Consider the following 10,612-nt stretch of genomic DNA (forward strand, 5'->3'; position numbering starts at 1 on the left):
AAGTATTGTGGTGTCTTGATTATAGGTTTTGGTAATCGCTGTGGAAAACCCAAAGGACCAAGAGGTCCACCTTCAGAATGGACATGATTCAGGGAGCCAAAAACCACTTTAAATTATACTGGAAAATTCAAGTGCCACTGAAAGCCAGATTTTATAGTATTCCTTCTTTAAAATGTGGGACTAACCGCAGTGTAGATTGTTACCTTTGCATTTTTTGCCGGGACTATCTACCTGCTTTACTACATACACTTAGGAAAAAGTATTACCTATGGTGTTTTTTTTCTTGTGTGTGTTTTTTTTTGTTAACTTCAAGTATTATTGCCTTAATGTCTCTTAACCCTGTTACACGCTGCTTGTAGACATGTTAATATAGTAATACTTTTATTATAAATTGAGTTTAAGGACTACTCTTTTGCTAATGTTTTATCATGTATGCATTATTTTGTATATGTACAGGGCAAGTAGGTATATAATTTGACAAAGTTGTAGTCATAAAATATTATTAACAGAAGATGTAAAATTTCTGCATGGTCTAAATCTCTGTGTACTTTATTTGTAAATTATTTGCCCTGAAGTTTTAGAAAATAGTTTCTGAATTTTAAAATTGCTGGATTCATGCAGCCAGCATTGCAGGTTATCAGAAATCAAAGATTGTAATAATAATACATTTTGTAAATTGTAAGCAAAAAGTTATTTTTATATTATATACTGTTTAATTGTCTATCCTAATTGTTCTTGTTTTCATCTAGTCATGGAGATTCAGTAAGTGCCTTGGAACAATATTGAATTCTCTTAGCTTGTGTGTGTTACTTTAATATTTGAACTCAACTGGGATTAGGAGACTATCAGACTATATGTATGTTTCAGGATATTTGACCTGCCATTAAAAAAACAATTTTACAGTGCTTGCTTGTCTTAGTTTTTCATTCCTCATTCCGAGGAAATTAGACTTCATATCTCCTGGTTCAATCTTACCTTTTAATCTTTTAATTAAAAACAAGAGGGAGCATCTTCTGCAAACACATGGCTTTGCAATTGTAATACTTATAACTTAATACTTATCCTTGAGTCAGCCCTAGGCATTACTGCTTACTAAGATCCTAGTAAAACACCAAACCAGATGTGAGGTTAGGAAAAGGAAACTTTTTTTGGTTTTTTTTCTGTTACATTACTAGAGCACAGTTCTCGTTCATGAGTACCAAATTTGAATTGTGACATCATGCATTAAAATTAGTAGACATCAGTCCTGGCTGGATGGCTCAGTTGGCTGGAACATCATCCCATACACCAAAAAGTTTGTGAGTCAAGGCACATACCCAGTTACCGGTTTGACCCCCAATTGGGGCATGTACAGGAAGCAACTGATCAATGTTCCTGTCTCTCTCAAATGAATAGTAACATATCCTCAGGTGAGGATTTTTTTTTTTTTTGTCTTAAAGTGGGTATCTGTATTTTCCCTCTGCATACCAAAGGGGGAAGAAATTAAGAGATTAAAGTGAGATAGAGTAACCTTATGTGAGTAGAAAGATGATTGTTGTAGAGAAGAAAATAATATAATTTCATGCCAAAATATTTCCATTTATTTGTTTTGTTAATCCTCACCCGAGAATATTTTTTTCCATTGATTTTTTTTTACAGAGAGGAAGGGAGAGGGATAGTTAGAAACATCGATGAGAGAGAAACATCGACCAGCTGCCTCCTGCACACCCCCCACTGGGGATGTGCACGCAACCCAGGTACATACCCTTGACCGGAATCGAACCTGGGACCTTTCAGTCCACAGGCCGACGCTCTATCCACTGAGCCAAACTGGTTGGGGCTCCATTGATTTTTAGAGAGTGGAAAGGAGAGAGGGAAGGTGCCGGGAGCCGGTCCATGCTTGCTGTTTCAAGGGACCTGGCATATATGGCATACTGTTCTTAATATGTTTGCTCACCTTCTTGGCACTATGTGTTTTAACCAAGGTCTCTGAGAAAGGTTGTTTCCCCAGGTAGGGATTTTCCCCTGAAGTTAGGGAGGGAATAAAACCTCTTAACTAAGTGCCAGGTGGGTAATTAATCACTTTAACTACGAACAATCATGCTTAAGCTACATAATCTTTACTCCCTGGAATGGAGATAAGAAACGCCCTAACCTTTGAAATAGAGATTGATAGGATTGGAATCAACTGGTATAAATACAGATGTAAGAAGACAGAACCAAGAGAGACGGAACCTAGGCACAGAACCCACACAGAACGTTCTCTAGAGACAGAAGAACTTCGCTGGAGAGAACATGGCAAAAGATCCTGGACAGAAACTGGCCTCAGAACCTAGAGACAGAACCTAGCGAGAGAACATGGCAAAAGATCCTGGACTGAACCTGACTACAGAAATTGGCAAGAGAACCTGACTAGAACCTGGTGACTGAACCTGGCTGGAGAACCTGGACAGAACCTGGCTGGGGAACCTAGCAAGAGAACATGGACACAGAACCTGGCTGGAGATCCTAACCAGAACCTCACTGGAGATCCTGACCAGAACGTGGCTAGAGAACCTTGCTATGATGATCAACTGAACGCTGCCTCCGTGTCATTCCTTCTTCGCCGACTCCGTCCACACCTTTGGGAACCCCTGGACCCGCTGGGGCTGGACCCCGGCAGGAAGGTGGAGAGAGAGAAACATCAGTGTGCCCTGACTGGGACTTGATCTCTCCACCTTTCAGAGTTAAGGATGACACTCCAACCTACTGATCCACACTGACCAGTGCTCATTGGTTGATTCTTGTATATGCCCTGACCAGGGATGGAACCCACATGGGGTGAAACTCTAATCAACTGAGCTTACCTGGCCAGGGCCAATTTGGGGAACAATCTTGATGTTTTTGTTTCCTTACACAGACATTTCCTAATTACTTGCTTTTAGTGATGTTATTTTAGATATCAAAAATTCAGATAATTAATAGCTTTCTAATTAATGAGATGTGAATCAATTTGTTTTTAAATATTCTCCCATTTGGGGTCTTTGTTATACAGTTCTTAAAAGGTCAGAAGCCCATATTTTCATTCTGGCAGACAGAGAATTGCAAAAGCATTAACCTAGATTTTGGCACATATCAACTCATTAAGCAGCCCTGCATATTATGTTAAAAGTGCAAAGTAGATCCCTAACTGGTTTGGCTCAGTGGATAGAGCGTCGGCCTGCGGACTGAAGGGTCCCAGGTTCGATTCCGGTCAAGGGCATGTACCTTGGTTGCGGGCACATCCCCAGTAGGGAGTGTGCAGGAGGCAGCTGATCGATGTTTCTCACTCATCGATGTTTCTAACTCTCTATCCCTCTCCCTTCCTCTCTGTAAAGAATCAATAAAATACATTAAAAAAAAAAAAAAAAAGTGCAAAGTAGATCACATTAGCCGGTTTGGCTAAGAGTGTTGGTCTGCGGACTGAAGGGTCCCATGTTGATTCTGGTCAAGGGCATGTACCTCGGTTGCAAGCTCCTCCTCGGCCTGGGCCATGGTCAGGGCATGTGCAGGAGGCAACAAATTGATATGTTCTCCACATTGATATTTCTGTCTGTCTTGCTTCTCTCTCTTCCACTCTCTCCAAAAAAATCAATGGAAAAATATCCTTGGGTGAGGATTAAAAAATAAAAGTGCAAAGTAGATCTAGTTTTGAATATAAACTGTACTCTCAACAGATTTGCAGTAATGTTTCCTCTGCTATTTATCTTTAAGTTGCACAAGTCTTACAAGATGTAGATGACCAATACTTAGATGGTAAGCATTTTAAACAGTGGAAAGCAGCTATGCTTGGCTAATTCTAAGAGACATGTCTGTCCTAAATTATAACAAATCTGGGCTTTGTTGAATTAGTGGGGGGAGGGAATTCCAAAGATTCCAGTCATTTTACATTTCTGAGAGAGAACATGGCACATGTACTGTTACTATGATCTAATATAATAGCATTTGTGACGAGAATTCTCTTGCCAGTGTTTCAGCAAGAACATATTCTGTAGCTATTACAGATTTATTCCGAAATAGCCAAATATTAAAGTTCTATATTACTCTTTTAAATCAGTAATTTTTTATCAGTAATTTTTAATTTTTTTCATAGTTACAATTTTGTTTTGCGTTGACAACTTTAGAGATCCACTCTCGGCAACTTTCAAATATGCAGTCCAGTATTATTGCCTATATTCATTATACTGTACATGATATCCGCATGACATCTATTTTACAACTGGAGGTTTGTACTTTTTGACCCCTTTCATCCATTTTGCTAGCCCCACCCCCAATATTATGTTTTTCTCATTAAAAATTCTTCAGTAGGATTATGTTAAATGAGTATACAAATGTACAGCTGATCTATACATCTGGGATATTTTAAACTATTATGCCTCATAAATTTTCACTTTATTTACTTACATGTAATCTATTAGAATATTTCCAATACCTTCTAAAACTAAAATGTGAAAAAGCATTTAAATAATTTACTGTATTAAATATAAAATTTAAGAATTTAGCATTTTTCATTGTATTTAAAGTAAGTACATAATATTTTAAAAAATAAATATATTTTTATTGATTTCAGAGAGGAAGGAAGAAAGAAATATCAATGATGAGATAAAATCATTGATCAGCTACCTCCTGTTTGCAATATACTTTGAAATATATCAGAACATAAATGGATTAATGTATGGAGGGATGCATAGATGGTTACATATGTGACAAAGCAAATATAAATTGTAGAATTCAGGTGATAGGAGTATGGGTTACTATATCATTTTTTCACCTCTGAACATTTATATAATTAAATACAAAATAGTAATCTCTGCTAGACTTTGAAGATTAATACCTTATAATCCACACTATTGAATTAAAATTGTTTAGACAGCATTTAAACTACCTTTCAATAAAATTGTCTTCATTAATGGACATGAATTTTTCTGAACATGGATTAACTTTTAAATGTTTAAAAAGCACTTATGTTTCTATTTAGAAAATTTGTACAAGAATGTGAAATACCTAAATGATTTCTTTGTTTAAAAAAGGGTTTATCTTTCTAGAATATCTAATTTACATACTCATAACTTGTTAAGTTCACTAGATTCAACTTCGTTTTTTTAAAATCAGAGAGGTTGTTGTTCAACAATTTTTCTTAAAGGAGATGTCTTGATCAGGGTTTAATGCAGAGGTCAAAAGCCACCTTTAAGCCAAAAGGGATTTATTCCATGGTATATTGCAAATGATTGGCAAGGTTGAAGAAACAGCCTGTAAACTGAGCTTCAGGAATGACTCACAAATTCATGCTATGGAACTGGACTGCTGCCATGATCATGAAGTCACTCCTGAATGGGGAAGCCACCCCCACCCCCTTCACTATAAAGCACCCTAACTAGAAGGATGCCTCAAGCCCTGGCTGGTGTGGCTCAGGTGGTTGAGCAGGTGCAACTGATGGATGTTTCCTCTCACATCAATGTTTCTCCCTCTCTCAAATCAATGAAAACATTTTTAAAAGGTCGACGTCACTCAGTGGTTAGAGTGTAGGCCCACTCACCAAAAGGTCTCAGGTTCTATTCCCAGTCAGGGACACTTCAGCATAATAGATTTTTTTCAGGTATAGCATTTGGCCACTGGAGGGCTTCCAAATGCCATGAAATGCATTAGTATCATGTACTGGTAAAGGTCTAGGGAAGGGTTGCATAGAGTATAAATGGCATCAATTACAGAGAGACTCAATCTAAAATCTAGCTGCTTTAATTATAAAAGAAAATAATATTTTTCTTGACCCCCTCTCCCCCTTCTTCTCAAATGATTTGTGCTATTAAAGGTACCACTTCTTTAGATCAGAAAACTTGATGAAAATCAAGATGTATTTGTGGAAATTAGATGGCACCATAAACTCAGTATTAATTGGTTACCTGTTATTTCATGAGGGCAGGGGCTTAAGAGGTTTTTTTTAGTTTTTTTTTTTTTTTAGTTTGTTTCTTTTGTTTTACCACTTATACCCAGCATGTAGAACACTGAGGGAATGAGTGAGTTCAGGTGTTTGGTTCAATATAATCACATTTGATGCCGTTACTAATTACAGAAAGTTTTTGTTGTTGTTTAACAAAAATAAGCCTTCACATAAAAAGAGCATGCAGCAGGAATTCAGCAGAAGTCTACATTGCTTCCTCCGCTGGGGAGCAGCTGTTGGGGCAGGAACTGCAGAAGCCTGTGGCTAGGCAGAAGCAGCCTTGTCTGCTGTCAGGGACAGAGAAAAGGTTCCTAGAATTTTGGGGGCACTTTTCAAACACTTCTGGGCTTCCCAGACACAAATGAAGTTTTGAAATGGAGCTGATGTCTTCTATGAATCAGTAGGGGCAAGAATTATTACTATTAATGCTACTCACTTTTGTACCTTCACTCTGATATATCAGGAAATTAAAGTACATTGCAGTTTTAAAATTACCTTTTTAAAAAATATATATTTTATTAATTTCAGAGAGGAAGGAAGAGGGAGAGAGAGAGAGAAACATCAATGATAAGCCCTGACTGGTTTGGCTCAGTGGATAGAGTGTTGGCCTGTGGACTCAAGGGTCCCAGGTTCGATTCCGGTCACGGGCACCAAGAATAAATAAAAAGAATGCCTCCTTCTTAAAAAAAAAATTTAACAGCGATGATAAGATAAAATCATTGATTGGCTGCCTCCTGCAGGTTCCCCACTGGTGACTGAGCCCTCAACCCAGGCATGTGCCCTTGACCAGAATCGAACCTGGGACCCTTTAGTCTGCAGGTTGACACTATCCATTGAGCCAAACCGGCTAGGGCTAAAATTACCTTTTTTTTTTTTAATTAATTCTTTATTCAGATTATTAAATTTGTTCCTCTTTTTTCCCCCCATAACTCCCCTCCTCCCAGTTCCCGCCCCACCCTCCGCCCTCACTCCCCACCCACTGTCCTCATCCATAGGTGCACGATTTTTGTCCAGTCTCTTCCCGCATCTCCCACACCCCTTTCCCCCCCAAGAATAGTCAGTCCATTCCCTTTCTATGTCCCTGATTCTATTATGATCACCAGATTATTTGTTCACTTGATTCTTAGATTCACTTGTTGATAGATGCATGTTTGTTGTTCATAATTTGTATCTTTACCTTTTTCTTCTTCTTCCTTTTCTTAAAGGATACCTTTCAGCATTTCATATAATACTGGTTTGGTGGTGATGAACTCCTTTAGCTTTTCCTTATCTGTGAAGCTCTTTATCTGACCTTCAGTTCTGAATGATAGCTTTGCTGGATAAAGTAATCTTGGTTGTAGGTTCTTGGTATTCATCACTTTGAATATTTCTTGCCACTCCCTTCTGGCCTGCAAAGTTTCTGTTGAGAAATCAGCTGACAGTCGTATGGGTATTCCCTTGTAGGTAACTGAGTTTCTTTCTCTTGCTGCTTTTATGATTCTCTCTTTGTCTTTTGCTCTTGGCATTTTAATGATGATGTGTCTTGGTGTGGTCCTCTTTGGATTCCTTTTGTTTGGGGTTCTCTGTGCTTCCGGACTTGTAAGACTATTTCTTTCACCAGGTGGGGGAAGTTTTCTGTCATTATTTCTTCAAATAGGTTTTCAATATCTTGCTCTCTCTCTTCTTCTGGCACCCCTATAATTCTGATGTTGGTACGCTTGAAGCTGTCCCAGAGGCTCCTTACATTATCTTCGTATTTTCGGATTCTTTTTTCATTTTGCTTTTCCGGTTGGGTGTTTTTTGCTTCTTCGCATTTCGAATCTTTGACTTGATTCTTGCTCTCCTCTGGTCTGCTGTTGGGTGTCTGTATAATATTCTTTATTTCAGTCAGTGTATGCTTAATTTCTAGTTGGTTCTTTATCACAACATCGAGGGTCTCATTAGATTTCTTGAGGATCTCACTACATTTTGGAAGGCAGCTATGCTCACCACTATACCACCAACGCAACCTAAGGATCTCACTACATTTATCGGTGGTCTCACCAGTCGTTTCGAGGGCCTTACTAAGTTTATCGGCAGCTTCTAGACAGTTCTTGAGAGACCTTAAAATTGCGGTTTTTAGCTCTATATCCTCCATTTCTGTCATGTTTCTTTGTCTCCACATTTTTTATGCTTTCCTGGTGCACCCCCTTGTGGCCTTTGTGTACAGTCTTGTTGTAGTTAAGCCTTGATTTGTTGTAGTTAATACTGGGGGGATTTGACCTCCAGGCCAACTGGCTGTGAGAGTTAGCTGTGTCTGCAGTGGGAGAACTTCTGTGCTGGATCTCTAGGGCGGTGCTAATCTAGCGTTTGCCTGAGGCTATCCGGCAGATGGCTCTGTGCAGGGCTTGGGCGGGGCGGGTCCCGGGGGATCTACAGGGCGGGCCAGAGCGAGCAGTTATGGCTGCTCTCAGTTCCGTCCCTAGGGGCTCTGCCTCACAGAGTCCCAGCAACCGTTGCAAACCTCGGAGAGAAAGCTGCCTTCGAGTTCCAACTGAAGCCAGACAGTCCCACTTCTCCCGTTTGAGTCTGGGTCCCTAGAGACTCGCCCGGATCTGGAGCTCAGAGTCTGAAACTCCCTCCCGATTGAAAACAACAACTGCGCCCTCCGCCGCCAGCGCGCTCCGCGCATGCACTCCGCACCTGAGTATTTCACTTCAGCACTGCGCCTCCTCTGAGTCTGGGTATGATATTCTCTTTCCTCCTAGTTGTAGAATTTCCCCTCAGCCAGCCTTCCTGTGGTTCTGGATGATGCCTGTTCCGTCTTTTAGATGTATTTTTGATTGGTTGTTCGAGGCAGCAATCTCCGGCATTAACCTATGCCGCCATCTTGGTTTCTCCTGCTCTAAAATTACCTTTTTAAGGTGATAATTTTCTTTGATACTTCTTTGGCGTGTAAGGGCATTTCCATACTCAACAGAAGTTCATCAAGCTAGCACACATCTTAAGGGCTATTATGAGATTTAAAAAATACAAAAAAAAATACATATTGTCTCTACAGGAGAATGAGAGAAAAATTATTTTTCAATTGTGCCTATATAGAAGAGTAACATAAATAATAATTTCAAATCTATCAGTTTTCCTGTTAGAAATCACAATGGAAGTTTACCTAGGTGAAAATCCAGGGATAGGGAGAATAGAGAGATTTAAAAACCATAAAATCACCTTGTATTTTATACTTACAATGGATATATGGAGAAATTTTATGACATAAGCTATAAAAGGTTGGCTTTGCAAGCAGTCTTCTGCTACAGTGGGTGCTGCTGTCTCTCTAAATAAGTGGATGCTATATAGGCTCATACAAGACTTCAAACAGGCCAGTGATGACTGCTGTGAAAGTGTGACCTAGAGAAAAATACACCCTCCCAAATGAGCATCAGAGGCATTGAATATTGGTGGAAGGTGGTTAACTGAGACAAAATAATTCATTTGTTCTTTCTCAGAACGCTGTTTCTCTATGTCATGGTTTCCACCAATCACTGGTACACTCAGAAAAATAAACATTCAGTGAGCAACATTTTCATACAGGCAAATTTCCTTTTTATATGTCTTCATGACTTTCATATTTATTTAGATGTCTTTTTTGTGAACAGTGGTGATGAATGGGTTTTTTTTGTTTTGTTTTTTATTGTACTTACCTTAGCAAAAATGAAAGTAAAAAACTCCATGTTGGTTGCCAAAGTTGTTTTGGAAACTCTCTCCCAAATTGATTCCATAATGAAGCCTGGCTGGCATGGCTCCGTGGTTGAGTATGGACCTATATGAACTAAGAGGTCATGGTTGATTCCTGGTCCGTGTACATGCCTGGGTTGCGGGCTCAATTCCCAGTAGGGAGCGTGCAGGAGGCAAGTGATCAATGATTCTCATTGTTTCTCTCCTCCCTCTCTCAAATCAAAAATATATTTCTAAAAAATTCTATAATGCAAAAAAAATAAATAAAATAACATGTCTACAAAGTCATTCTTCCTATATAGGTACGGGACATGAAACTGAACACGTGGAAAACTATTGATAGGTAGAGAACCGGAATTCTCCCGTTTTCAGCCTCCCAAAGCATCTCAAGTTCTCTCAAGGAATGTATAATAAATTGATAAAATATAAAGTTTCCGTTTCGGGTGATGAAAAAGTTTGGGGAGTGAATGGTAGTGATGGCTGCACAAAAATGTGAATGTACTTGGTGTCGCTAAACTGTACACTTAAAAATGGTTAAAATGGTAAATTTTGTTCTGGAGATTTTACCATAATAATAAAAAGAACACTCAGTGTGGCACAGGTGACTATGACTTCTGAGTATTCATACGTCCTTTTGAATTATTTGTGTATGTACATGTACCTATACAAACACCTATTTAGCATTCCAATATGATTTCCTGAGAAAGGGGTAAAATTATAACAGGCATGCAGGGAGTTCTATGTTTGTCACCACATTGAATTGTGTATTTTAGTTCCCTTTTAATAATACACTCTGAATAATTACTTGTGATCATCTCATATCAAAATGTGACACACCAATGATTATTTCACTGAAGTTGCAAGTGCTGCATGAGAGAACATCCAAAAAAATGATGTATAAGAGTTATTTGAAAGTGAGACCTTCCGAGAGCAAGGTTAAGACATAAGCACTAAGGGTGCCTTTATAAAGCCCACCCTGTTTGTAAA

At 38.9% G+C, this 10,612-nt stretch overlaps 1 protein-coding gene across 18 annotated transcripts in view; it reads left to right on the forward strand.

Annotated features, from left to right (window-relative positions):
* PTPN12 (protein tyrosine phosphatase non-receptor type 12) overlaps positions 1–10,119 on the forward strand; it is a 108,899-nt gene extending 98,780 nt beyond the window's left edge. For 3 of the 18 annotated variants that reach the window (XM_036327636.1, XM_036327642.1, XM_036327649.1), the window contains 2 exons: positions 4,091–4,222; positions 9,928–10,118. In XM_036327636.1, coding sequence (XP_036183529.1) covers positions 4,091–4,222; positions 9,928–9,972 — 177 coding nt within the window. In that variant the 3' untranslated portion in view covers positions 9,973–10,118. Of the gene's footprint in view, positions 1–25; positions 906–4,090; positions 4,223–4,567; positions 4,912–7,140; positions 7,202–9,927 lie in introns of those variants that run through there. The other 15 variants (XM_036327638.1, XM_036327639.1, XM_036327637.1 and 12 more) reach the window with 10 other exon arrangements.
* Positions 10,120–10,612: the final 493 nt, after the last annotated feature.

The sequence above is a fragment of the Myotis myotis genome, unplaced genomic scaffold (genome assembly GCF_014108235.1).
Source record: "Myotis myotis isolate mMyoMyo1 unplaced genomic scaffold, mMyoMyo1.p scaffold_m19_p_11, whole genome shotgun sequence".
NCBI lineage: Eukaryota > Metazoa > Chordata > Mammalia > Chiroptera > Vespertilionidae > Myotis > Myotis myotis.